The 27,344-nt window shown below is 46.0% G+C and overlaps 3 protein-coding genes across 4 annotated transcripts; 1 reads left to right on the top strand and 2 right to left on the bottom strand.

Annotated features, from left to right (window-relative positions):
* Positions 1 to 2,772: 2,772 nt before the first annotated feature.
* On the bottom strand, positions 2,773 to 7,336 carry stard7 (StAR related lipid transfer domain containing 7). Its single transcript, XM_076044814.1, has 8 exons — positions 6,390 to 7,336; positions 6,038 to 6,201; positions 5,903 to 5,952; positions 5,368 to 5,478; positions 5,121 to 5,203; positions 4,924 to 5,023; positions 4,753 to 4,837; positions 2,773 to 4,572 (listed from the first exon to the last, which is right to left on the bottom strand). The coding sequence occupies exons 1-8, from the start codon at positions 6,830 to 6,832 to the stop codon at positions 4,391 to 4,393; spliced, it is 1,218 nt and encodes a 405-aa protein (XP_075900929.1). The 5' UTR covers positions 6,833 to 7,336; the 3' UTR covers positions 2,773 to 4,390.
* A 3,013-nt stretch (positions 7,337 to 10,349) lies between these two features.
* Positions 10,350 to 22,749, top strand: slc20a1b (solute carrier family 20 member 1b). The gene is made up of 11 exons (XM_076044779.1): positions 10,350 to 10,670; positions 11,720 to 12,442; positions 12,627 to 12,767; positions 13,325 to 13,410; positions 13,649 to 13,745; positions 16,974 to 17,093; positions 18,216 to 18,494; positions 18,952 to 19,585; positions 20,078 to 20,263; positions 20,392 to 20,476; positions 21,188 to 22,749. Exons 2-11 carry the CDS (start codon positions 12,091 to 12,093, stop codon positions 21,344 to 21,346), a joined length of 2,139 nt encoding a protein of 712 aa, XP_075900894.1. The 5' UTR covers positions 10,350 to 10,670; positions 11,720 to 12,090; the 3' UTR covers positions 21,347 to 22,749.
* Positions 22,750 to 23,351: 602 nt separating this feature from the next.
* On the bottom strand, positions 23,352 to 27,152 carry LOC142900533 (uncharacterized). Of its 2 annotated transcripts, none has more exons than XM_076044870.1 (12): positions 27,035 to 27,152; positions 26,853 to 26,906; positions 26,723 to 26,749; positions 26,499 to 26,549; positions 26,349 to 26,384; positions 26,216 to 26,233; positions 25,651 to 25,683; positions 25,518 to 25,550; positions 25,399 to 25,425; positions 25,124 to 25,162; positions 24,999 to 25,031; positions 23,352 to 23,521 (listed from the first exon to the last, which is right to left on the bottom strand). In XM_076044870.1, the coding sequence occupies exons 1-12, from the start codon at positions 27,087 to 27,089 to the stop codon at positions 23,508 to 23,510; spliced, it is 420 nt and encodes a 139-aa protein (XP_075900985.1). In that variant the 5' UTR covers positions 27,090 to 27,152; the 3' UTR covers positions 23,352 to 23,507. The 2 variants fall into 2 exon arrangements, with proteins under 2 accessions (XP_075900985.1, XP_075900984.1); XM_076044869.1 differs by having other exon boundaries at positions 25,651 to 25,686.
* Between the last annotated feature and the right edge of the window lie 192 nt (positions 27,153 to 27,344).

Below are 27,344 nucleotides of genomic sequence, written 5' to 3' on the forward strand. Positions count from 1 at the left end.
TTAGGAGAAGGTAGTCTTTGTCGCGTTACGGTCTCAAGGAGATCACCTACCAAATCACACCAAACTCGGTTTTCCTTCGATCAGTTGGCGACTCCATACCGTAAAACTAATCAGATTTATTCCAAGATCCCTTTCACCACATGTAAACTACGCCTCAGAGAAATGTTTTTGTGTTTTTGTGCTTTTACTTTTAAAAAATTAAGCAAAATCTTTTGGTTTTTTTTGCTTCTACGCTACCCACCCTTGGGCGCAAAGAGCAGGTGGGTGGGGTTTTGACGCAGTTCGTGCCCAACCCTTTTTCCCGCAGTGGGTGTGACCTATGACTAATCCTTTTTTTATATTTATATATTTACATATATTGCAGACGTTCTTAACTGTGACTTTTTCTCCCAGTCGCTCTGTCAGCCACCGTTACGATAGCTCGTCCATTCCATTTTCCTTTTGACGAGAACTTGAACTTGGACCTTGTTCTCCCTAGAAGCCCAGGTACAAATACAGCAATGACATCAGCCTCTAAATTAAATCGTTGTCATTTTTTTTCTCCTTCCCTTTGTAGGAATACTTCATCAACTCAATGTGGATGAGTTAGTGAAAGACAGCAGCAAACATATGATCTCTCCCACCAAATTTGAGCCAAGCGATGAGGAATCTGAGCCTTGTTTTCTTGTTGCCCAGGACGCCATTGTGCTTGATCTAACCATGCAGTGCGTCTTCTGTCCATGGTTGTGCCAAGCACCTTGGAGGCTTGTGAGCGCATGCATCGCTTTCTTGTGAATCCCTTTGTTCATGTAAAGTGTTCACCGACAGCCACTTCCTTGTAAGTCCATGTCTTTCTGTTTTCAAATAAAAATTTAAAAAATGTGAGTGCAAAAAAAAAAAGAGAATTGAAATAAGACTAATAAAATAGACTGTGGGACGTGTTTAGAGGGAAACAAATGTGATGCATATCTGGCTTACTGTCTTGGTCACCTTGTTTTGTCTCATGAAATGCTTGGTTGTGTTGGAATTTGTTGCTAATAAAGATCACCTGAACCTTCAGTGTGTGTGTGTTTTGTTTGGCTACTGAATAAAGGCTCTGGCTCGGAGGGGTGGGGAGTTTCTGCGTTTGTGTGAATAAAACAGTAATTTCTTCACAACCTGCTCGGCGTCACAGTGGCAGATTTGTGGAATCGATCAATTACTCTAAGTGCTCAGTGGCTCTTAACTACAGCTAATAATTCCGGCAAGCTGAGGTCGTCCTGTTAGGAGCGCAGACACGTCGGCCGGCAGTAAATCAAACCTGAAACGATGATAAGTTGACACAAGTTTGGTTTCCCATTCACCATTCAAGTGCTGCCGCTGCGTTCTGTGCTGTCAGATCATAACTTGGCCATGGATTAAAAATGACAAACTCAGCCTCCTCTTTTCTTTATTGGCTCCTGTTTTAATTGATTGAGTCTCGGCGAATGTGTCTGCAGCCATTAGATGATGATGCAGACAGTAAAACGTTGATGTTGTCTGGGTTTAAATCACCGTCCGAGGGAACATCTTAGCAATGACGTACACCAAGAGGGCGCCCTGGTCACGTTGCAATAAATGTGCCTCATCTTTGCGAAACGTTTCTCTGTGCACAGGCTGTCGCCTGCAGCGTATTTATTCACTGCAGCATCAAGCAGTACTTGCTGCCGATGCTGAAATGATGAATGTTGACCTTGCTGGTTCTACTCCTACTTTCTTTTGAAAAATTTTCACTCTCAGCACAAAATAGTGATGGCATTCTTCAGTCGATGCCACCATATTTCAATACAGAAATACCTTGCGCTTAACAGAAACAAACAAAAACATCAATAATTCTTCAAGTACTTGAGTTTCTGGGAAACAAAAAGAGTGTCATGGTCCTGTTTGGCTTTTTGTTTCTGTTTTATCTGATTTTCTTGGGGTGCAAATTAAAAACTCCAGCTGCAGTGAAAAGTGTCGGCCTAACGATCTTCTAAATTCTGACAACTTTGAGAAAGTCACTTCATAAATCCATATTTAATAAGGTGAAGTCTGACAGTGTTCATAAGCTTGAGTTCTTTGGTTGTTGTTTTTTTTTTTAACTCTGATGTTGCAACCAAACCATATACTGTATATTTATTCAAAATGTATTTTGTTGTAAATGAAGTGCATATGGGGCAACACAGTGGTGTCACCTCACAACTAGAGGGTAGAAATGTAATCTTCTTTACAACCCCTTTATTCAAGAAATTTCAACTTAAAACTTGAAATGAAAACTTAAATAAAAATCTCCTTCCTGTAATATTTTTTCCCCCTCTTGTGGCCCTAATCCTCCTTCGTAGAAGGTAAACATCTTCCCAAAAAATTAAAATCACATCTACACCATCATTCAACTTATTCATTTTCAAGAGAAACGTCCCCATTTCAGCTCACTATCAAAACTCCAGCCCCCGACCGGCCCCCATTAAAGACGGATACGTCTCATTTCAGCAGACCGGTTGTGGGTGTGTTTTCAGTAAACACTGCCTCCTCCCAGTGACCTTCCACCCAGACGCGGGTTTGCAGATGATCCCATTAGACTGGACCACAGCGTCTGCTCCTGTGCACACACACAATGATAATCGGGCCTGGCTGCACTAAGACAAGGTCATCGCAGCCCAGCAGCCAAACACAGCAGGACACACAGAAAGAGCAATTTTTTTTTTTTTTTTACTTATTTGTTACTTCTTTATTTGATCATGTTAAGTCTCTCTGCGGTGAGAAACTTGTGAAATAACAGGGTGATTACAAGTGCAATGACGCATATCCACACCGTTTATTTTCCTGTTCCAATGAACAGGAGCCTGCAGACCACAAACGCAAAACAAACTTTTTAAAAAGGGGAGGGGAGCCGGCAGCAAAACTTTGAGACCACTGTGTGAGGGGAGTAGAAGTCGGAAAAGTGACATTATAATGTTATTTTCACAAGTACCAACATCAGCGCCTGTTGCAGGCTGTTGAAGATAATTAGCAAGAATTAGTCTCAGTTTTTATTCGTACAAGTCTCACACATTGGCTTCTAAACACCAGGAATTAGAAACAGACTAAAAACAAAACACAGGATGCGGACGCTTTTCAAACGGACTCCAAGATAACTGCGTTCCATTGTTAGGCTGTAAACGGTGCTAAACTTTTATTATTTCATATACTCCTCAGTCACATGCAGTAGTCCTCATACATACATTCATTGGAGCTTCTTACAAATAGGTTTGCACAAAAAAAACAAACACTTATAATTGAGAGGATGTTTCAGCAGGGACCACAAAAATAAAATAGGACAGACAAACACGTTGGCAGAGCTGGATGCAGTTGTGGTCGGGTCATGGCTTTGGAAATGTACAGCTTCTACAGTAACCAGGAGGAAACACCAAATAGTGCACAACTTGAGTTGTGTTGTGTCGTGACACCCACAAAAACTAGGAACCGACGCTGAAAAGAGAACACGCACCCACCTCCCCCATGAAATGTAACTGGATTGCAAAGCTTCAAGTTCCTCTCGTGAAAACCTCCGTGGGGCTGTGGTGATGCTAAAGCGTGTTAGTACCGCCTGCAGCTGAGGATTCAAGTGGTTGTTATAAGACACTATGCCCCTAAAGCTAAAGGACCGGTGTTGTATCCAGAAGGCTGCTGGGTCGACGCTGGCAGTTTGTGACAAACGGCGGGAGATGGCCGGCAGCGTGAACCCTTCACAGCAAAAAAAACACAAAGCCTTCCTCAAACACAGAGACACCGAGCCTCTGAGACAAGCGTGTCATGGTCCAGCCCTTCAAAGCAAACAGGACACCAGTTGCTTCAAATCTGTTAAATGCTGAAGCGTCTTTTTTTTTTTTTCCTCATCGGTCCAGAGCAGAAAAACCTTCAAGAGACTGCGTTCACCAGAGGTTCTGTGTCAGAAACTCTACAACCTTACCCGTGGCAGACACAAACATGGCGATATGGTTGCTGATGATGTGTCAAGTGCAGGACAAGTGCAGCACTCGGCATGTCTAAATGTGTGTGGGAGAGAGTGATAGATAAAGAGAGTGCCTTGGCAAAAGCGTCTCTGCAATTATTTTGGCTCAATCACACCGAAAGTTCTGACACGTCGAGTAATAATTAGTAGTAGTAGTAGGCAACCAAAAAAAAAAAAAATCCAGGCTAATCAGTCCAGATGAAGGTCTCCATGGCAACAATTTTCCAGTCAGCACAGCACTGTATTGTTCTAGTCTCAGCTACCACCAGAATAAACAAGTCTATGGATGGACTCGATCTACCTACAGGTGTAGGCTGCGACTTCTTCCTCCTCCTTCCTTCACGCAATGTCTTGGGGGGCAAAGGGGGGCGGGGGAGGCACGGGGGGGGGGGGTTAGTTGAAGGGTTCGACTGGGGTTCAGGCTCAAGCGTAGATCTGTCCAGAGCCGCCGCTGTGAGGCTTTTCCCCGGCGAGGCGCTCCTGGCTCGGCTGCCGGTTGCTGCTGTCGCCGGATTTGATGACGCCTGCGTAGTCGTGGATGCCCACCTCCAGGTTTTTGGCCCTCAGGGCGGCGTTGTGCAGCTTGTCCAGGAACTCAGGCATACCTGCGAGGGCAGACAGTCGGTTTCAGAATTGAGCATTTCTTCTTGTTTGAAAAATTGCCGCTTATCAATTAATCGTTAATCGATCACTAAGGTCAATCAACTAACGACTAATGAATTCATCGATAATTTGCATCCCTATTGCAAACGCCAGTGAGATGGAAGAGTAAAAAACAAGCTCACCGCTGGACACCATCCAGCTCACACAGTATCGGGGGAAGACGGTCTGAGGGTTGTCGCTGTAGGTCAGCAGGTAGTCGAAACCGTTCTGTTAAAGGGAAGACAGAGAGTTTTAGGAGAGGAGACTTCAGAGGAAAGAAAGCAAATACACGGAGCAAAACATTCCCCACGAACCTCATCGAAGGACGTGTGAGGGCGGATGACCATCTTAGACTGGTAGGAGTGAACTCTCACAAAGTCCTGAGTCTCTGGGACTCTGGGATGCTGCACGGCTCTGGAACGCATCGTTGAGAAAGCATTTTTTTTAGATTGCAAATCTAAATCTCTATGTTCCATGTTATCATAAATCAACAAGCCATTTTTAAATTCACCTGGAAACCAGGACCATCAGGTTGCTGTCAGCATCAACATCGTGTCGTCGCACGTACACGTAGTCTCTGGAGTACATGGGATACTGTGAACAGGGATTACATCAGATTAAAACCATACAGACACTTCAAGTACAAATGATTCATTTATCGTCACATGACAAGGGCTCAGCGCTGAATGGCAGCGCAATGACACATGGCATATATACACACGCACAGACCCTTTACACAACGAAAAGCCAGAACTCACAGGAAAGTGCGTAGCCCAGTGCACAACTTCCGAGCCGGTGTTGGAATCCCGGTCCACCACCTCCAGCTTGATAACCAGAGAATCCCATTTCTTCCTGTACTCCGTGTCCAACTGGGGGAAAGGGGAACACAAGGGTAAGGTGCTTAATATAGCACATAGAGGTTTTGCACTTGTCTTTGTGCTGTGCGCGCACACATAAACACACACGCGCACACCCAAAAACAGCAAACATGCTGGTTGCGCAAGGGCACTGAATACCAGAGCGAGCTGGCGGGAACATACCACAAATACATCTCATAGAGACCAACAGTAACGTCAAAGTCACGTTGTCCAAACTGTCCCCCACCTTTATGCTATGTGTGTAATGAAAAATATATATTCATACAAAAATAAATAAATAAATAAATAAAATTGTATTTTTGTTGGTTTTATAAGCCAAACTAAAAAAGCAGTAAGTAGGATGCAAATCCTAATTGGGATTTATTGTCTAATGACAGATTAATATCTTTTAGTATTCTTAGGTAATTAGTATTACCTGTACATTGAAGAACTGTCTTGGGGTGACATCATCATAGGAGCCCAACACTGCAAAACAAGGCATGGGAAACCGAGTGAGTTTCTAGTAAACAACCATAAACACAAACTTCAAGATGGGACTGCTTTGGCCGACCTCTGTATTCGTACAGGTGGCTGTCGGGAATGGGCCGGCGCCACACTTTAAAGTCTTTCTTCTCCATCACTACTTCCCAGCCAGGTTCTGTCCGTTCAGCCACTTTCCCTGGCGCCGGGTTTTGGCTTTTCGCAGCTTCCAGCGCTTGCAGCTCGAGTCCACACCTTAACGACCGAACAACAGAACAGGTTGCACAGGATTCAGCTGCTGACATGGGCACATTGATATGTGAGGTGCTGTCTGAGGCCATAAACTGGTCTGCTGGTCTCAACTAGTCTGCTATCAACATGAGCTTGACCTCAACTAACAGAAGAAAGCACAAGGTCTCAGTGTGAACGACTGCGATGCAAACCTGCGAATTTCTTCATCCTGAATCTTCTCCTTGTCCCACATGAAGATGCCGGCCATGGCCGCCACGAGTCTCCCAGTGGGGGCGTGCTTGCTCTGAAACCTCCGCCATATGCTGCCCACCAGCGTCCGCCTGGTGCGGTCCGAGTACAGGTTGGAGTAGAGCTCGGCTACCTGACAGGCACGCCGGAGCCTCTGGCCGGTCAGGAAGCTGCAGTGGTCGGCGAAGATCGACAGCAAGCCCTTCCTCCTCGGCCCGGAGCCCGCTGCCGGACTCGCCTTCTGCAGCCAGGCCAGCAGCAGGCTCACGCCGCTGCCGAACCAGGGGACCTTCTCCATCTTCCCTTTGCCCTGCTCGACGGTCCTCCTGAAAGACCTGTTGCCGTGCAGCGTCACGGTGTTGACGCAGATCTCGCAGATTGGTCGACGCGGAACTGAGTGAAACATGGCAGCTATGACCGTGACAAGTTTACGACCCCCACCCCCGAGACGAAATATGGATTAGCAAGTCCACCGACTGGCCCGAAGTTTGCTAGCAAGCCCAATGAGTCTCCTGCGACCGTAAAATAATTATTGGCATCAAACAGATGGAGCCGTAGACTTTGGAGAAGCAAAATCGTGAGCTGTATTTTGCAGGCGCACGCCGCATGTGCTAGCAACGATGTTAGCTAATGTGCTAAGTGCGGGTTTAAAGACGAAACGAGCGATGTACACACCGAGTCCGGCGCACTAGTTCCTAAAACAAAACGACCTGGGGGTCACGGTGAAGAATGTCATCTATGACAAGACTATTATCTGCAAATATCCACCTCCGCATCTTATTGGGGATCAGTCTCGCTTAGCCCAATGCGCTGGATTTGACCTCCTCTCGCTCGAGTCTCTAACACACCCACCCGGAAATCCCGCCTTCCAAACTGCAAATATGACCGCCTATTGGAGGGCATCAACAGAAGCGAAAATTTGGTTGGTCGTGACCCAAGCCCGTCACCGTTTTAGCGGCTCGGTCACCAGCATGTGCGCCTGCTCGGATTTATGACTCCGTCCTCCTCCCCGTCCCGGCGTACTTGACTGGGATCAGTTTTGTGAGACCCCATCTGACCGACGGCGGCGTTAAAACGTGTGCGTTAAGCAAAGACGTCAAACATGTCCACGGTCAGTTTTGACTCCAGACCCAATTGAGCGTTGGTTGAAGGGTGGGGGAACGTGTCGCCCTCCAGTGGTGCAGATAAAAGCCACAGCTCTGCGTTCACGTAATCGTCGCCTCAACGACACGTGTTTTCTTGTTGGAAAGAAATGTCATGGTACGCACGGACTCAGGGTAAATAATTTACTGGAAATAGCACGTGCCACTTTGACATTTGAATTAGTCGAATTATTCGAGTAGTCGAATTAAATTGAAGCGCTCTGCCTTGTTATGCATTTGGTATATATTATATGACAAATTAAAGGCATTAAAAATTAAACAAATATACTCGTTGTTATTGTGGCACTCTGTAATACTGACACTTTCGGACTGAAGTGTCAACTGGCTTGATTGCACCCTTGTTGTTGGCACAGCTGGCCAGTGGTCACACTATTTACCTCGAGTCTGTTCACAATGGACAGGGACGTTCTCGCGAGAGGGTGCCAGGCCTCACCAGCTCTGGGCAGACTGTGTCAATGGCAGGAATTCTGTTCTCCACATATTTCCATATTAAGGTGGAGTACGACGTAGACGCCATAAATCGATGTTTTAAACTGTATGTAGATTATATGCCTTCTAAAATCATCCATAGATGGTTAAGAAATCACATTAAAACGCATTCAACAATGTTTATGTAATGCTCTCTGTTCTAAATGTAATCAGTGCAATATACAGCAGGTGGCAGTGTTGAACCGTTGTTGACGCCAGGAAACCTGCTGCAACTGAGGTCTTGTCAGCACATATGCATAGAACCTACAGCTTGGAAATAAAGTTGTTGTGTGTGTGTGTGTGTGTGTGTGTGTGTGTCCACTTTGTTCAGTTTACCATCTCAAAAACCTTCATAGGGCGACACAAGCAATAGCAACAGTATAAATATTTAAACATTCTTAATCAAGCACATTGCCATTCCAGTGATAAAATGCAAAAAAACATAAACAAGACATGTCTTGGTTCAACCCTGAAGGCCCTGTCCTTGTTGTCCTTGTTATTGTGCTTTAAGTCACATGTGTCTTGCCCATGGAGGAATTCAGTATCATAAGACTATGTGGCAGGATGGGCCAAAGAGGACAAAAATGTGCCCCTAACTGCCATTTACTGTCTGTTAGAACAGAGAAACCACATGCTCATTTAGGCCGCGAGGGGTTACTGCTTTGTCTGAACGTTCAGAATATTTGTTTTTGCATTGTACAGTAGCATGATCACAGTTGCTGAAGACTGTCAAACAAAAAAAGAATAGCCTTAATTGCTTGTTTTGGACTTGTATTGCATTGTGTCAGCGAAAATAACTACATGTTCTGCTGTTCAGGTTTGGGAATCAGAATGAGCCTCACTGGCAAGCATGTGTAAACATACAAAGACTTGATTCCAGTTTCGCAAAACTTTAAGTGTAGCCTACCATTAAACACACACACACACAACCACACATGTAGACAAAGACAAAAAGCATTTGATTGTGTTAAAGTGAAGTCACCGTTGCCATTACTGATGATGTGGTATCTCGAAAAACAAAGATCTTTTTAAAGGAGTTATGACCGTCTACAATTAGCCACATCCCAGTTATTGTCCCATCATCTCCTGACAAGGAAAAGAAAAGGGTCTTTTTTTCCCCAACTGGTTTAACTACATTGCAAATATATCTGTTGATGTCAGGATGTAAGATGATCTAACATTTCTAACAGGAAAAACTTCACTTTTGTTTCAAAACAGCTTCAGCCACTGCTCCCATTGAAAGCTGTCATTAGTGCGTGATCAAGGTTAATACTAACTACAATGAAGTATATTATACAAATATATAGCATATATTTGTCTTGTACGCCCTTTTATAAGCCTGTGCCAGACCATGGCAGTTAATTCTCACAGGTTTGTTTGCTGCTGTTTTGTAAGACAAAGCAATTAATCACTCTCTCTCTCTTTCTCTCTCTCTCTCTCTTTCACACTTTGCACACACACACACACACACACACACACACACACACACACACATAATATGCTTTGCTTATTGAGCCCTTCTTCCATTCAGCGTATCACGTCTCTCTGGGACAAAATGAAACAACAGTCCCCCAAAGAAAACAGCCATTGTCAGAGGGTCTATGTTGGTATCATTTTCGGTCGCCTGCACTTGAATGAAGACAAGTCGTTGGCAATGCAGTCGATATCACTTCATCTGTCTGTTCTGTTTGTACGCCATAGTGTTTTGGAATGGCCTCTTCATCAGATTGTGTGACAATGACACATCATCGAAAGCTGGATCTCTTCCTACACAGAAAAAGAGGGATGCATACAAGCCTGACTTTGGTTCATGTGACGTCTATTTTTGGCCTGCAATGATTCATCTGATATAGGGTCACGAGAGAGTTTCATGGTCACAGGAAAAGCAGTCGTCAGGTAAGATAAGTTCAACTGCAAGCATATGTTCTTCATTTTATGATATATTCTGGGTATTCCGTATGTGTCAAGACAAATAACTGGGGAGACTGTAGCTCAGGAGGTAGAGCTGGTTGTCCAGTGACTGAAAGGTTGGTGGTTCAAATCCCGCTTCATTTCAGTCTGTCATTGTGTCCTTGATCAACACACTTAACCCACATTGAGTGGTGGTCAGAGGGGTCGTTTGGTGCAGGTTGGCTGCCATGTCTATCAGTGTATGTTCTGTCAGTTTATTATGTTATGTGGAAGAAGAAGAAGAGGAAGGGAAGTGGTGTGTGTACGTTAAAAAAAAAAAAATAAATAAATAAAGAAGAGGTAGTGAATGTGGGCGGTACTTCCTGAGTCAAATAAAAGAGGAAGCCCCACCATGTTCCCTCCACCGGCTTAGACAAGTCATCACATGCGTTATCGGAGTCCCCATTCAAACCAAGACAGACGCGTTCGGGTGGTGCGGGAACAGGGCGGTCCGATTCCGAACAGAACCGCGCTACTCTCTCTGTCTCGTGAGTAGCGTCGCGTGGTCAGTTCGTGGCTGTGACCTCGCGGCAATTTCCTTCAGACAGAGATCGCTCGTTTTTTTCAGCGTAGCATCCCGCGCGCGCAGTCGTCAGAGCGCGCCTCTTAATTAGCTTAGAGGCTAACCGGACCATTCTCCGCGGGACTTAAAACGAACGTGTGGTAAGTAATTGCTGTTTCGGGTCTTACTACTGTCTTACTACTACTTTCCTCCTGTTTTGTATTCGCTAAACTCTCTTGAGGCTGTTTGCGCTATCCATTTGACGCGTTGGCGTGGTTAAGTTAATGCTAAGAAGGTTAGCTCTAGTATTAAACCATTGTGCTACGCACGCAGCTCATTACATTGGGAGGTTGGCTTGTATATATGGAGGTGTTACACATCATTTGTTCTCGCCAAGAGTGTAGTTTGTCCCTTTGTGCTCGTTACTCATCATTTGCCACATCGGCAGCCACATGATTGATGACATTTTAAAATTAACCACACGTTACATAACGTGCGATCCAGAAAGGTGCGGAGGAAACTGTCGCGTACCAATCAATGACACGCTACCGTTAGCAGCCTCTCTGTCCACCCGGCCACCGTCGGTGGGTTAAGATGACAATACAACGCAGGACCACCACGGTCGTGATACCGAAGTGTCCTCGCGCAAGCAACTCCCGAATTACGTCGTTTCCGGCGGCACCCCTCTTACGGAAACCCACGTCAAACGCGACGACGACTCTAGATAATTGGTATTTTGGTCAGCCCACGCGTTTTATAACGCCAATTTTCTTTGTGGACGAGTCGTTGACTGTTTTGTTGATCGTTTACACGAAGCGGTGTGAAAAAACGAAGCTCGTGAATGAATGAACGAATCAATGGGCGACGACACGTGCGCACCGGGGGATAAATGTATTGCCCACATTTAACGCATCACCACTACGCTCGCGAAAAGCTCGATTCGGACGAGTTTTGCGATATTGACAGTCACTTGAATTGAATTTGTAACTTGGTGGCTCTTGCGTCATAACCTTCGCTTTCCTCATACGACATTGCCGAAAATGGCTTCCCGTCACTACAACTCAGTGTGTCCTTCAGCATCTCCTTACTTCCGTTTGCGTTTAAATCCCGGCTTTCACTGTTTTATTCTTCTAATTGGGTTGATATTAGAAGAAACGTTTTTTATTAAGGTGTCCCTTACACTGTGTTTTTGTCTTTCTCGTCTTTCCAGAATGTACTCCTGCTCATCTGCAGTGACATTTGCACAATGGCTGTTTGTTTACTGAGCTCAATAGCTCTGCACCAAAGTAACAGCAACATATCCAGTATAATTACAGGATAGCAATAAGCCCACATTTCCCCCTGTTTACTTATTTTCTTGGTTTTCTGGTCTCTGCCAGTTAAACACATTACAAGTTTTGCACTGCTACTTCAGATCCTGTAAAAACAGGTCACTGTATAATATAAGTTATTTATATTGCCATTTACCTCTTATTTTATTAGTTGCTGCTTAGATATATATCTATTCACAGCATAAACAGCTGTGTTGACAGGCATTATTTCTCTTGAGATCCTGAAGGAACCGTATTCTAGTTGATAATCATGGTTTCGACAACGGCTGCCACGCTAATACTGGCGAGCACGGTGGCGGGGGTGGCGGTAGGCGGCCCCCTCACAGAGTACATGTGGCTGCTCATCCTCGGCTTTGTCATCGCCTTCATCTTGGCCTTTTCTGTGGGTGCCAACGATGTCGCTAACTCGTTTGGCACGGCCGTGGGCTCAGGAGTGGTCACCCTGCGGCAGGCGTGCATCCTGGCCACAGTGTTTGAGACCCTCGGTTCGGTCCTCCTCGGGGCTAAAGTGAGCGAAACCATCCGCAAAGGCATCATCGACGTGGGCATGTACAACGGCTCGGAGAGCACGTTGATGGCTGGATCCATCAGCTCCATGTTTGGTGAGTACAGGCAGCTTGTGTTCACTGTGTGGACGGAGTCATCAATCTGGTGATCCTGTTAAAATACAAAGTGGACTCTACTCATGGGGTTCACCTAGTGTTTATGCATCGCTTTGCTGTTTGAAACTCTGAGATGAGGTCAACCTGTCTGGACTAATTCGTTTGATTGATTTATTCTCATCAGGTTCTGCTGTGTGGCAGCTGGCCGCCTCTTTCCTTAAGCTCCCCATTTCTGGAACACACTGCATTGTTGGTGCTACTATCGGCTTCTCTCTGGTTGCCAGGGGCCAGCAGGGAGTCAGGTGGCTGGAACTTCTTCGTATCGGTAAGTCGATCACTTATTTTTTTTTATTTTTTAAATTTGTTGAGGAATACCTTCAGTGTTTTGATTGCATCACAACGGACTTAGTATTATGCAATACGCAGAGTGTACATATTGTTCCCCATGTGCTTGTTGTTCATTTCTTTTAGCTTTTAATTTTTGCCCTAAAGTTTGTCACTGGCGAGACGGTGGCGCAGTGGTTAGCGCTGCCACCTCACAGCAAGAAGGTCATGGGTTCCATTCCGGGGCCCGGGCCTGGGACCTTTCTGTGTGGAGTTTGCATGTTCTCCCTGAGTCTGCGTGGGTTCTCTCTGGGTTCTCCGGCTTCCTCCCATAGTCCAAAAACATGCATGTGAGCTCAATTGAACACTCTAAATTGTTTGTAGGTGTGCATGCGAGTGTGAATGGTTGTTTGTTTCTATGTGGCCAGGATGTCACCCTGCCTTCGCCCTAAGACAGCTGGGATAGGCTCCAGCAGACCCCCGTGACCTTGGATAGGAATAAGCGGGTGTAGAAGATGAATGAATGATGAATGAGTTTGTCACTGTGTTTAATTGCAGTTGCTTCCTGGTTCCTGAGCCCCCTGTTGTCTGGAATAATGTCAGCCGCTGTTTTCTACTTGATCCGCACGTTCATCTTGCACAAGGTAAACTGTCTGGCTGGCTGCGTCAAATTGTTTGTCATGTGAAGAGGAAAAACCTCATAAATCCACTGTGCACATTTGTTTCAGAGTCAGTGGGTGGTTGCTTTGACTTAGATTGAGGGAATGTTTGATCAGAGTTTACATTTCCCAGTAAACGGTAACTTTTGGGCGCTGCCCTAAAAACATGGCTTATAAAAACTTCATTTTTTTTAAATTCTCACTTTCGTTGTGTACTTTGCAGAAGGACCCGGTGCCCAATGGACTGAAGGCCTTGCCAGTCTTTTACGCCATCACCATGGGGATTAACCTGTTCTCCATCATGTACACTGGCGCTTCGAGTGAGTATCATTGTTCGAGTCATTTAGCTCTGCATGCCTGCCCAAAGCCACAGCTTAAAAATAAACTGCTCCCCTCAGACAGCCCGATGCCCACACATATTCCAGACTGAACCAGACTGTTTACCACTTTCACACAAGCCGTGTTTATTTTAACATGTTTTTAGGGGCTGTCTTGCTTGTGGTTCTATGTGGGTCATAGCTGGAATGAAGTTTTAAATGCGGAGCACAACAGGGAGCTGGAAATAAGATTTCACTTTTCTCTTGGTGTCACCATCTGTGTCCTGTTTTTAGACATAAAGGAGAAAGAGAAGTAAAGAGTGTTGTGAATGGCCATGGTCATATCTGTTTGCCTAGAGTTGTGTTGCCGCTTGAAATTTGTACAGTAATGCTCTGAATACTGACTGGAGTTTTCAACCGTACTCGCTTTTATTAAACGAGCAACTTTTGCTCCTTTTTGTGTTCTTTTTCCCTACAGGGCCTAACAGTTCGAGATGTTAGCTGGCCTGGGCCATTAAATGGCTGCTACAGGCCAGAGTTTGACCAGATATGGTGCGCTGATCTGTGCATCAGCTGCACGCTCAGGGAGGAGATCACGTGCAGTCCCAGCATAGCCCGTAACCCTGCTTAGTCAGGCGCATTCTGTACAGCTGTGCGAGTTCTTGCAGCTCAACACTCTGTACGCGAGGGCCAATACTTGGCTACCTCGCATAAAAGGTGTGAAATTGCATTTCAGACACGCAACAGAAGTCATTACAACTGTCTTCACTCGGGATTGACGCCGCTTGGAATCACATGAACACGTTGCCCGTTCACACCCACATATACACGGCGTTGACTAGGAGACACTGCGAATCCACACAAGCCTCAAGGCCGCAACTAAAGGGCCGTGAAGTCACTGTAGTGTCTGGGTTCATTCAGTGAGCTTCCTACAAAAGCAGTTTACTGTGCAGTTTCTAACACTGTCAGAGCTCTGAAATTAGACGGTCTTTGTTCAGTCAGGAACAGAGTTGTCTTTAGTGTGAAGGGGGAGAAAGCAGTGCCCTTTGTGTGTCCGCAGCCCACTTAGTCCGTTGTGTTAAGCTTCCTGTGGTGGAGCTCCGCAGTGTCCCACCCACCCGCCCCTTCACTGCCATCACAGGGGTGCGATTGGACACCTGGCATCCCACTGCACATTCCTCTACTCGATATATTCACCAGTGCCAGGCGCCTAAATTGGGCATGTGGGTTGCCATATAGGCCAAAGAATTTTAGGGTCAGCTGTCAATCTTTCACTGACGGCAAAAGTCACGACATTCGCTCCCTGGAAGCTTCATGAGGCTCTCAACACTGTTGGCCCAAAAAATAAGTTTTTTTTTTTCTTCCCTCAAACAATTGGTAACCAGGCCCATTAAAAAAAAAAAACACTAGAAGAAACTGGAGTTAACAGATCACCACACACACACCCCCCCCAACTGAAAGTCGCTGTTCACCTTTTGACCTTTTTGGCTGCACACGTGGATGGCGCATCGTGTCACACAATGTCATACTGACAGAACACTTTGATCTGTCGCAGCAGCGTCGTTTGATAAACGTCACCGCGTTCAGCTGCAAATTTTCTTTTGCCCCTGTTGCCCTCTGAAAAACAAACACCCGGCCGTGCTGGTTGCCCCTGGAAATGCCAACATACAATTTTCACATTTGATCGCCTGTGAACTGGATCTGTGTTGTTGTTGTTGTCATGGTTGGAGGTAGTGTGAGGCCAAGCCGCGAAGGGGAAACATAACCAGAGAAGTGTATAATTTTTTTTTCCTTCTTTCTTCTTGTAAAGGGAGTCAAACTGCTAATTTTGCTGTTGCTCACACTGAGGTTGGTTGTGAGACACACACGTATATTAGTGGGGAAGAATCCCTGGAAGCCGCGTAGTTGTGTGATTCCTACCACGGGATGCGGAGGTTTTAAGGAAGGGCTTTGGAACTTAAGCTGTGGTTAACTTGTGGTGTAAACGCACCTGTGTGTGTGTGGGGTTGTTTATCGGATCCGCGGACCGGGTTCAGTTTTAAGACACATTTTAGACATTATGAGATGTGAGCGAGTCACGGTGACAAAAATCATTGCTGGCTGCTGTTGTTTGTCTCAGGAAGCTTTTTTTTTTTATTGATGAGATCCGGGGTGGGGGTGGGGGTGGGGTGGGGTGGGTGGAGCGCCTGAGCTCGGGCACACCTGTCCCTCCCTGTCGACATGTGAGCCGATGTGCTGCTCGGGTCAGGCCACTGGACTCAGCTGTTCCACAGTCTTCTTCCGCTATCGTCCTCCTCCTCCTCCTCCTATACGCGGGCAGTCCTGATGGGAGTGAGCTTCCATTGCGTAACTTGAATAAACACACTGCAGTCTCATGCTGCAGTGTGACTCGGAGTGTGCACGGCGGACTCTGGCCCCGTGTACCGACTCGGGCCCAGACACTTATCGGCCGGCCTTGGACCCCATTTCCTCCTGTTTATCTTTGACTTGTGGGATTGTTTGTGTTTGCTCGGCTCTCGCCGAGGCGCCGCTATCTTCTCTTGCGGCGCTTTTGTTTTGTTTTTTTTGTGCGTGTGTGTGTGCTTTTTTTGACAAAAGCACGCTGCCGAATTCCGACCCTGCGACCAAGGGCACCCGGCTCCCCGGGGAAATTCACAAGTAGTTGTATCGCGAAAACCTGCCTGCCTCTGCCGCAGCAGTTTTTGCTGCAGTCTTGGCAGGAGGTTGGTCCATATTGCTACAGCAAACAGCCCCCCCCCCACCACCACCCTTCCCCACACACACACCCCAACATACCCAACACCTCCCCCCATTTCTCCTCAGGTTTGTTGCCTTCTAAGGAGCTCATTGTCTACGTGCAATGCTTGCCGGGCACGCTGCAGGGTCACAGCCACACTTTTCTTTAACCTTGAAGGTGTTGCATAACCATTTATACACACACACACACACACACACACACACACGCCCACACACCAGCCACTCTTTTTTTTTTTCTTTTCTTTTCTTTCACTTGCATGATGACACGATGCAGTCAGGACAGTTGCTGCCACCAACCCGTCTAGTTGTCGTCACTTGTTTCTGCTCAGATGTACACAAAAACAAAATGTTCAGTCCACCTTCAGTCACATCTGCTAGTGAAGGCGGGCACTTGACCTGTGTGTTTTTTTAAAAAAAACTGCCTGTCTTTATTTGCCCCCTGTGTGTGTGATTGCGCCCGTGGTGGACCTTCAGTGCTGGGTTTTGACAAGCTCCCGTGGTGGGGAACCCTGCTCATCTCACTGGGCTTCTCCCTGCTCACCGCCCTCGTGGTTTGGTTCATCGTCTGCCCTCATCTCAAGAAGAAGATTGAACGTAAGTTCCGTTTGGGTTTGTCTTGGCTACTTCATGACATGGGATTTTTCTTTCTTTCTATGAACCCCCATTGTTAGTTAAATCACTGAACGGGCTTTTTTTTTTTTTTTTCTCAGGCAGTTGTGGGTTTTAGTCCCGCACGTGTCTGTGTCATCCTTTTCACACCGCCGGCCCTCATTAATCCGCTAAATGGAGCCCTTTGTCGGAAAATCACTTCAAAAAATATTATCATGATTTAGTCCTATATAATCCTGGATTAACTTACACTTCACACTTATTGTGTGGTGTTGTGCTTTTTTTTTTTGCCATTCATTGGAAATGCCATTTGCTCTTGGCTTTGCACTGTGTCATTAGCCGCAGAGTCTTAAGAGGTTCAGCCTGAACAGTGTAACAGTGCTGACTCAAAAGTCCAGCTGAAGACACGAGCCCAAAGTGTGTTAGAGCAGAACTATTCTTAACATTAACTTAATCCTATTACCAATTTAAAACTCCATTTGTATTATTTTTTTTGTCCAAATAAATCTGTCAACAAAATCCTAAGTGGTTTATCTGCTGAGGAATGACGAGGTGCCTCGATGGGCCGACTAATTGGGTCATCGCGATCCACTAATTGGTCTTTACCTCCTGGACTGAAATAACCCGCGGCTGACTTAAGGAGTCGGCGTGGCGCTTCGAGCAGGCCGAGCCGCGCGCCTCAGCGGCGACTCGGGACCGGCTCGGATGATGCAACGGCATCAGCTGATCGGAACGCTCCCGGGATCATCGGCGTAGGAAGCGTTGCGTCGGCGCGACGTGTCCGGTTACTTCTGGGAAAAAATATGAGCTGATGCAACGTGAGCTGCAGGCTTCGCGGCATCTCGCCAAGCAGTCGCGACCACGTGTGTCGCCCCGCTGGCGGCGAGTCGGGGGTCCATTCATTTGATCCTGCGAACTCAGCGGGTCTCCTCACCAGGATTATAGCACAAAGGATTTTTGACTCTCGGGGTTATGCAATTTCGTTCGACTCCCCCCACAGCGCCGGCATTTTTAATAGTACCACATGTTCCGCGCTCGTGTTTCTCCGCCGCGACCGTTCTGGGCGCCGACCCAAGTCAACGCGTTCCGACCTCTCCCACGCCGCAGGAGACCTCAAGTCGGCCAGCCCCTCGGAGAGCCCCCTCATGGAGAAGCGGGAGCTGCGGGAGGCCCACTGTCCAATCCTGAAGCAGACCAGCAAGGAGGAGGCGGCGGCGCCCGGCGACCCCGCCCAGGCCCCTGCCACCGCCAACCCCATCCCCCACGAGGAGCGGCGAGTGGCGTTTGACATCGGCGACTCGGACGAGCTGGACGGCAACAAGGAGCGCAAGGTGGCATTTAACATCGGGGACGGCGGCGACGATGAGCACTGTGCCGAGAACGAAGGTGAGCGCGACGAGCACAAACTGCACATCGGATGCAGTGATTATAATTTTTCTTCTATAACGGACGCATCGTTACTTTAAATGTCGTCTTCGCACATGTTGACGTTGCCACAGTAGCTTCTGTCCGCCTCAAAGTCACATGGGTGGTTGTGTGGAGCCCTTGCATCAGCTGGTATCTCGGAGGTGTAGCCCACCTGACTTTGACAGGTGGGCTACACCTCCTGCTGCCGGGACTCTACTGCGTTTGTTAACTCCAATAATTAACGCACAAGAAAAATCACAGCGTGGGAAAAAAGATTGAAGTCTCCAGTAATTATGAGTCTGTTGTTGAAGAAAAATGCCAATGATTGTGGATATTAAATAATGAAGACACAATGAATCCCTTTCAGTCATTGATGATGATGATGATGATGATGATGCACTACAACCAGACTGACTGTCTCATTACTCCGCCGCAGCTCCCCGACAGGTCCAGTCCAACAGCAGCCTCAATGGCGCCCCCACCACTCAGGTCCAGTTCAGCAACCAGATGCAGTTCGCCAGCCGCACAGCGGCAACGCCGCACATCGCCAACAACGGCTACACCACGTACCACACGGTGCACAAGGACTCGGGCCTGTACAAGGAGCTGCTGCACAAGCTGCACCTGGCCAAGGTGGGCGACTGCATGGGCGAGGGCGGCGAGCGGCCCATCCGCCGCAACAACAGCTACACCTCCTACACCATGGCCATCATCGGCATGCACGCCGACTTCCGGCAGCAGCAGCAGCAGAAGGAGGGCGAGCTGCGGGCGGGCGAGGACGCCACCGCGCCCGCGGCCGCCGAAAGGAAGCGCGTGCGCATGGACAGCTACACCAGCTACTGCAACGCGGTGGCGGAGCACGGCACGCCGGGCGAGCTGGGCGAGCAAGACGTGACACTGGAGGTGGGCCGGCTGGGCGAGGAGGGGGAGGAAGGCGGCGGCAGCAGCCGCAGCTCGCTGGACGAGGACGGCAAGGAGGCGGACCGCGAGGAGGTGTCCACGCTCTTCCAGTTCCTGCAGATCCTCACCGCCTGCTTCGGCTCCTTCGCCCATGGCGGCAACGACGTCAGGTAGGCACCCTGAGGACGTTTTAATTTATTTAGTTAGTTAGTCATTTAAAGGTCCAGTGTATGCATTCTTTTAAGGTGCTTCCTTAAATACCGGGCTTCTTTGAAAAACAGATGGTAGCTAACTAGGAGCAAGACCATTGTTGCCCTATATGTATCTATAAGTCTGTATATCTATACATCTATATGTGTATAGACATATAGAGATAGAAGATAGATAGATCTAGATCTATAGTTCTAGCTCAATCTAGCTCTGTAGATCTTGATTGATCTAGATCAATAGATGTATGAGAACCGTTCTAAGGGTGGGAAAATCAAATCACTTTTTATGCTGCCAGTATATACTTTTATGAATGTACTTATGGGCAGCATATTAAGCTTTTACCAATATAGAAATCATAAATCAGGCCGTATTTTGAACTGTGGACCTTTAAGCTTCACCATCCGCCCCTCCTCCTCGATACTGAATGCCGTCATTCCCTCCTCCTCTCGCAGCAACGCCATCGGCCCACTCGTCGCCCTGTGGCTCATCTACTCGTCCAACAGCGTGACCTCCAACATGACCACGCCCATCTGGCTCCTGCTGTACGGCGGCGTGGGCATCTGCGCCGGGCTGTGGGTGTGGGGCCGCAGGGTCATCCAGACCATGGGCCGGGACCTGACGCCCATCACCCCCTCTAGGTAACGGCCCCCAGACAGCTGAACCAGCGCCCCTGCCCCTCCACCCCCACTGAAACCACTTCCTCTCCAGACGTTAGTAACACTAACCCGGTTGTCGTCTCTCCTCCTCCTCCTCCCCCGCCCTCCAGTGGTTTCAGCATCGAGCTGGCCTCGGCCGTGACTGTGGTGGTCGCCTCCAACATCGGCCTGCCCGTCTCCACCACTCACTGCAAGGTAGGCGGGGCCAGACACAGCGGTCTGCCGACCAGACTGAGGGACACAAACACAGACTCTCCTTTATTACATAAAGGAGAGGCTGAGGTCATGAATTTTAAGGGCGTGTGTGTGTGTGTGTTTGTGTGTGTGTGTGAGACCCATGGATGTATTATAAGAACTGGATACCAGACTGGCAATATAGCAGCATGCCAATTTCTATTTTTTTTTTCAGTGGCCATTCGAGGTACTACAGCAAAATAAAAATCCCATTGGCCCAAAAAGCATTTTTCCGATGGACCACAAGACAAAAATAAATGCCTTTTAAAAAAGCTGACACTGAAATGTGATTCATAGCAAATCTTTCTGTTGTAGATTTTTCAGTTATGTTTTTTTTTAGTTGTGAAAAATGAGAGGCCAGAAAATCAGCAGAAAAGAGTTTATTCCCAGCGTTGTGTCACAAAGTCGTACGTGCTGGTGTGTCTCAGCTCGTTCTGATTGGCTGCGTCCTGATGTGTCTGTAAGTGACATTCTCCAGACTGGTTGTGATTGGCCAAATAGATCCTGCAAGTTACAGAGACATGATGGGAAGTGACGTGACTGCAAAGTCAAAAACTTTTTCTGCATATGCATTAGTGAACAACTTCATTGAAATGAATGAATGGATGAATCTTGGACTCTGGGGGCCTGGCGTGACCTCTCTGCCCTGTGCGTGTGCGTGCGTGCGTGCAGGTGGGCTCCGTGGTGGCCGTGGGCTGGCTGCGCTCCCGGAAGGCGGTGGACTGGCGCCTCTTCAGGAACATCTTCATGGCCTGGTTCGTCACGGTGCCCATCTCGGGCCTCATCAGCGCCGCCATCATGGCCATCTTCATTTACGGCGGCATCCTGTGAGCAAACACGGCGGAGGCACAGAGAGCAGGGGCGAGGGGAAGGCGTGCTCCTGAAGAATAGGAGTGAAGACTGGAAGCCAAAATCTCTCGCTTACCTCGAGCCAACAACAGCTTTTGGAAGGAAACGTGTGAGCGGACGGCGACGTGGGCCTCGTGGTTCTCGGCTGCGATATTGTTTTCACCCTAGAATTTGCGGTTTGTCCCAGTTGGACCGCTCGACTTCCAGTTGGAAACTTGGAAGCGTATTTGTTTTCTTTCCTGATTTCATATCTCATAACCGTTGTATAAGAGGTCATGTTAAGAGAATCGTTTTTTTTCTAATTCTCTTTCCTTCTTTTTTTTTTTTTTTTTTTTTTTTTTTACTTTGACTTTTCCATTATGTACTGTTTATACGACATGCTGTTTTAATGTTTTATGTTAGCAACAAATGAACAACCTAGCCTTCTGCGTCTCCGTCTCTCCAGCTCTAACACATGGCTGGAGTGTGGCGCCGACGCAGGAGGAGTATATTTTTTAGATGACGAAGAAGCTTGTTGGTGTGTTTTTGTTTGAACCCCCCACCCACACACACACACACACACAAAAGACAACAACAACTAGTATTAACAACAACTCAGTCTCTCACCTGTGTGAACAGGTTGAGGAAACTGTCTGTCTTAACACATTTCAGTAATGCGAAGCACCTCAGTCTAAAGTGACGGGTGTTCCACCTGCAGTATGAGAAAAGTTTTTTTTTTTTTTTTTTTTTTTTTTTTTTTTTTCTTTTTTTTTTAAGTGTTTGTGTGAGGAGGAAAATAACAAAGTCCAAATAATCACTTCCATTGAGGCGCCCTGCAGAAAAACGTCTCCCCGACACGACTCGTTTACTTGAATTTGAGAAGTGTAACAGCTGAATGTCAACTTAACAGGAACGGCAGTTCCCAGACAAGACCTTAAGTCTCCTGCTAAAACTTGATCGCATCGTTTCTGAAGGTAAAATGCTTTAGGACTGTTTCAGCCTTTTTTGTTTTTCAAAGTTCACCCGGCGTCAGCTGCGACTTCCTCAGTTTGTTTTCCTGTGACATTGACATCTGCCTGATGTTTGAGTTGCCGGTTCGGTTTTGCTTTTTCGTTTTTTGAGCCCTGTGAGGCTATGAACGTCAAACTGGAAATCAACTGCTGGTTTTGGTCCTTGGGCTGATCTAGTCACACCACCATAAAGTGGTAATTTGGCTGCAGTACTAAATGCATTTTTAGACCTATAGATGCAATAGTTGCCTTAAATGTTTTATTTTTATTTAGGTACCAAAGAAAGTTTTTTTTTTTTTTTTTTTTTTTTTTTTTTTTTTTTTTTTTAAATGCACATCAACATACTACAATTCAGTTGTGAATTTAAATTTGAAAAATTGAAATAAAAATTGTAAACGTGAAGAAAAAAAAAATGTGTTGTGGACAGTGTTTTTGTTAGTGTTGTAGTCAAGACGGCACCAACCAAGGCCAAAGACATTCTCAATACGAGAGGGCGCCGAGATCGAGACAAGACCAAGACTTTATATATCAAATAAAAATAACAACAAAACAGAAAAAAATAACCAGTATCTTTTTTTTTTTTTAAACTCCGGTTTGCTTTTAAATGAAACGGCAGCATCTATTTTCAGCAAGGTATCTTTTAATACTTTTAATGTTTTGCTGCTTTGCCAACTATTTTGAAACAATTTCAGAAAAACAACTTGGCTTCATAAAACAAGGCCTCTTTTCTTTTTTCATCTGTCCTTGTAGGGTTGGCTGAGTCTCGACCACTCAAAAATCAAGCAATGCAAAAGACCGAGTAAAAATTCCTCTGGGACGAGACCGAAACCTTTAACAAGTGCTCTGGAGACCAAGACCAGTCTGGAGTACTACAACAACAATAGTTTTTGTGCCTCGCAAATGTCCGATAAAATCACTTCACCAGTGTGCGAGCGGCGATGTCAGTCGATGGAGTAAAAGCAACAGGTGCGAGGATCAAAGAAGACCGGACACACGGCGACGCTTTAATGGTTCCCTTTTTATTATCATTAGGCTCGGTGCTGCTCAGGCACCGGGGGGGTGGGGGGGTAGTTGAAGGGGTTCAGTGTTGGGTCGGGGGTGTTGAACGCGCCGGGATCCACGCGCCGTCACCGCCGCCACTCGGCTCGGTCGTCTCACTCCAGCACATCTGTGACACGGCAGCAGACAGACGGACAGACAGACAGACAGGAAAGATTCCTTCACGCCAGTTTGACTCTACAAACACGCTGTCGGTCGGTAGTTTTCCACAGACGGCCACCGGGGCCTGCGATCTGACTCAATGACTCACTCACTGACTCACTTCCGAGCAGGTCCCGTTGATTCACAGCAAAGGCTGGACGGTGTTGTAGTTCCACCATCCAGGTAGGACTTTATTTATTTATTTATTTATTTATTTATGTATTTATATACACAACCATCCAAAGTTTGGACATGCCCTAAGAACTGAATATCTTCTTTCATTCTCATGACTGTTGACATTGCAGTTTCTCACTGAAGGCATCAAAACTACATTTGAACACACGTGGAATTATGTAGGACACAACAAAAGTGTAAAATAACTCACATTGTATATGTAAATTCTTCCAAAATAGCCACCTTTCATAAAAAGCATTAATTCAGAGTTATTTAACGTGTTATTCTTTTCTGCATAATTGCATATCTCGCTCATATATTTGATGACTTCACTATCTACTGGCAGTGTGGAAGGTTGTAAAGATTACAAAACAAATTGCACAAGAAGGTGTGTCCAAACTTTTGACTGGTGGTGTGTATATTTTGAAAGGGTTCTCAACGCTTCCCCATCTCTGACCTCTGGCGGCTGCATCAGTGTCCTCGGATCGATTCTCAAACGACCGTTTCAGCGTATTTTTGTTTGTTTTGTTTTGTTTTGTTTGTTTCTTCAGTGCCAAGGACGCAACATCCTTGGCACTGAAATGAGAGGAAGCAGCAGATGGTCCAGTGTAAATCAAGCACAATAAGCACCTGGGACCTGCGTCTCATAGCGCCCTGGATTCTTGTCCTAAATTTACTCACCACCTCCCACACACACACTCACACACCCACACCAAAGCATCAGCGCTGATTAAATAATGTAAGAGCAGTTTGTTTTTCACTGTTACATAAAAAAACAACAGTAAAAAACAACATTATTTTAAAGCTGTGTTGCCACAAAACAACAGACTCTGAAACGTTTGTTTTGAAGGTTTGGAGACGTCAAAATTGGCGAAGGCAAAATAAATGCTCATTTTGGAGCTTTTTACAAGGCACCCACTTGTAAATGTTTGATTGAACTTGCGATCTTTATTGCCTAATTTCCAAACCCAACCTATAAAGGTCTTTTTTTATGTCTTTCTTTTATGACTTACTCAAATAAATCAAGTTGAGGCCGGCTGTGACTCACTCTGTTTTTCACTCTCAACGAATCCTTGCATAACCCACAATTTTGGGAGTCGGGAGTTGCTCAAAACATTTCAACCGCACAGAGCCCGTTGAGCTGCTGTGAGTCGGCCTCGGAAATCTTCATCACTGTCTCCGGACTCTCGCAGGGTAATGACAGTATAAACACATCGCTGTGGTATTTGTGCAGGGTCTCTATTTATTTATTTATTTATTTACTTTTGTACCTTGCTCCTTGGTTAGGTCCTGGCTGTCTTTGTCTGGGCCGTAGAGGAAACAGGAAAATGACAGCAGCGTCAGACAAGAGGGATTCAGATTGAGATTTAAATTTAAAAAATATTGCCACTCTTACCTGCACCGCTGACAGTCTCAGCCTTCTTCTCCTGACGAGCTGGGGAAACATTAAATTTGACTTTTAGGGCAAACGATTGATGTCTTTGTTTTTCTTTTTTCTTTTTTCCCCCTTAAATGCACAAAGAGGAATCTTGTTTTGTTTTGACCTTCGTGCCATTTAAAGTAAACATTCCAAAACTGTAATTTGGAAAAGTTTGATTGACTCAAACTGTTATTTGCAGTGTTTTGGTGCATTTGTAGACGGTCATTAGCGCACTGATGTCACACACTCACCCCCGACCTCCTCCGAGGACTCTGACTCTGTGGTGAAGGACGAGACAGACGCAACGTCAGGCACCACCCTAACATTGCTCTTTCTTGCCACCTACAGGCCTCGGAAGGCATTACATTACCTGCGCGAGTGTCCGAGTTCGCCGCTTCTTGTGCTGTGGGGAGATTTTTTTTTTTTTTTTTTTTTTTGAAACAGTTAAACAGTGTAAGCAGGGAAGAAGGTGAGAAAGGTCACGTTATGTAAGGAATACAAACCTTTGCCAGAGCCTGTAGCTTCAGTTTGCTCCTCTACTGTGGGGAAACAACACGGGTGCTTTGAAAAACCTTCAAGCTCCTCATTGCAAATATTGACTTAGTATCTTTACGGAAGAGGATAGGGCCACAAGAAGAGAAAAAAAAGAAGATTTTTTTTTCCCCCCAAGTTTCCAATTTGAGATTAAAGTTGACGTAAAAAGATGAAATTTCGTGAATAAAATCGACATTTCACAAATAATGTCAAAGGTGAAATTTGTGGGATGCACCTGTTTTCGGCAGTTTACTTGGCTTACTTTACTGGGTTAATCCACCATCCACTCAGTTTACTCGCCAATTTCCATTTTTTTTTGCGTCGACTTTATTCACGAAATTTCAACTTAAAACTCGAAATGAAAACTTCAATAAAAATCTCCTTCCCGTGATGTTTTCTCGTTCTCTATTTTATTGTGGCCCTAATCCTCTTTCATAGTATCTTGTGTTGTTTCCACATCCAAAGTGTTTTTGTGTTGTTTTTTTTTTTTTTTTTAAATCTGACATCCATATAAGGTAATTAATTGAAACCCACCTGATTCTTCTTGAGCAGCTTTTACATGGAAAATATTAAAACGAAAACCAACAACGTTCAATCAATAGAAGCGACCGCTGTAATTCGTATTCAGTAGAGAATCAAAAGAAATGTTGCATTATTGTTGTCTTACCAAGGTAGCGGGTGTCATCGCTGTGTTCCTCTGTAACTGCAGAGCAAATACATATAAATACACATATGTAAGTATAATTCATTTATTTTTTAAAGTGATACACATTGATGAATGGTACTTTTTAAACCTGTCTGTTTATTTTTTACCCACCGTTCTTTTGGGCAGCTTCGGCCTTCTGAGCGGCTTCAAACTCCACCTGATCTGAGAAGACAGAGGGACGCAGTGACGCCAGCAGGTGACACTTGTCTCCACATTAACACTCATCAACTAACGCATCGATTGAGGAATTAGCGAGTTTTTTTTTTTTTTCTCTTAGGTTGGGGTCAACCAAGGGAAATCTACACCTTCATTCTGAATCTTTACAAGAAAAATACCTATTTTCTGGAGTTTCGTCAGCGTATCTGCGTGCGAAAATGGGACATTTAGGTGTAAACATCATGTGTTATATTTAATATTTGAAGCCTCTATGTTGACATTGATGCAATTGTTTAAGTGGTTGCTTACCGTCATGAGTGAGCACTTCCCCCTTCTCTGCAGATTCCAGAGAAGCCGAGAGAGCTGAAAGTTAACAATTGAATCGAGAAAAAGTATAGATAACATATACACACATGTACGTACATATATACATGTATATATATTTGCTGCTTATTTAACCGCTGAGAAACATATAAACAGGCTTTGGTTACCATACTGAAATGCTGCCACAGCCACGAACACGGACAGCGGCATCAGGAACCTCATCTTGATCCACTCGGTCAGAGTTCCGCAACGAGTCGCTGGAGAAAATGCCTTTGTTGTCGCCGCCGCCGGCTTTTATATCGACCGTCACATTACGAATGTTCACCTAACCCCATTGACAGGCGGCTCTGGTACCATTGTCCCTCACATCAGCACACAGTCGCATCCTTATTCAGAGCATCAATGGGGCCCACTGTCAGGCACTCAGTCACACAGGGCCTTTATTTGAGATGTCACTTGGTCTGTTTGGGTTTTGGC

The sequence above is a fragment of the Nelusetta ayraudi genome, unplaced genomic scaffold, assembly GCF_046127955.1.
Source record: "Nelusetta ayraudi isolate G7.1 ecotype Tasmania unplaced genomic scaffold, CSIRO-AGI_Nayr_v1 ptg000083l, whole genome shotgun sequence".
Taxonomy (NCBI): domain Eukaryota; kingdom Metazoa; phylum Chordata; class Actinopteri; order Tetraodontiformes; family Monacanthidae; genus Nelusetta; species Nelusetta ayraudi.

Coding starts and splice junctions, on each gene's coding strand:
- stard7 (XM_076044814.1), bottom strand. CDS start 6,832: ATGTTTCACTCAGTTCCGCGTCGACCAATCTGCGAGATCTGCGTCAAC. Junction 5,479..5,902: donor GACAGTTCTTCAATGTACAG/GTAATACTAATT, acceptor CCTTTCCCCCAG/TTGGACACGGAGTACAGGAA. Junction 4,573..4,752: donor GAGCTGGATGGTGTCCAGCG/GTGAGCTTGTTT, acceptor CTGCCCTCGCAG/GTATGCCTGAGTTCCTGGAC.
- slc20a1b (XM_076044779.1), top strand. CDS start 12,091: ATGGTTTCGACAACGGCTGCCACGCTAATACTGGCGAGCACGGTGGCG. Junction 13,411..13,648: donor GCACGTTCATCTTGCACAAG/GTAAACTGTCTG, acceptor TGTACTTTGCAG/AAGGACCCGGTGCCCAATGG. Junction 20,477..21,187: donor TCTCCACCACTCACTGCAAG/GTAGGCGGGGCC, acceptor GCGTGCGTGCAG/GTGGGCTCCGTGGTGGCCGT.
- LOC142900533 (XM_076044869.1), bottom strand. CDS start 27,089: ATGAGGTTCCTGATGCCGCTGTCCGTGTTCGTGGCTGTGGCAGCATTT. Junction 26,907..27,034: donor TGTGGCAGCATTTCAGTATG/GTAACCAAAGCC, acceptor GTTAACTTTCAG/CTCTCTCGGCTTCTCTGGAA. Junction 25,163..25,398: donor GTCCTCGGAGGAGGTCGGGG/GTGAGTGTGTGA, acceptor ATGTTTCCCCAG/CTCGTCAGGAGAAGAAGGCT.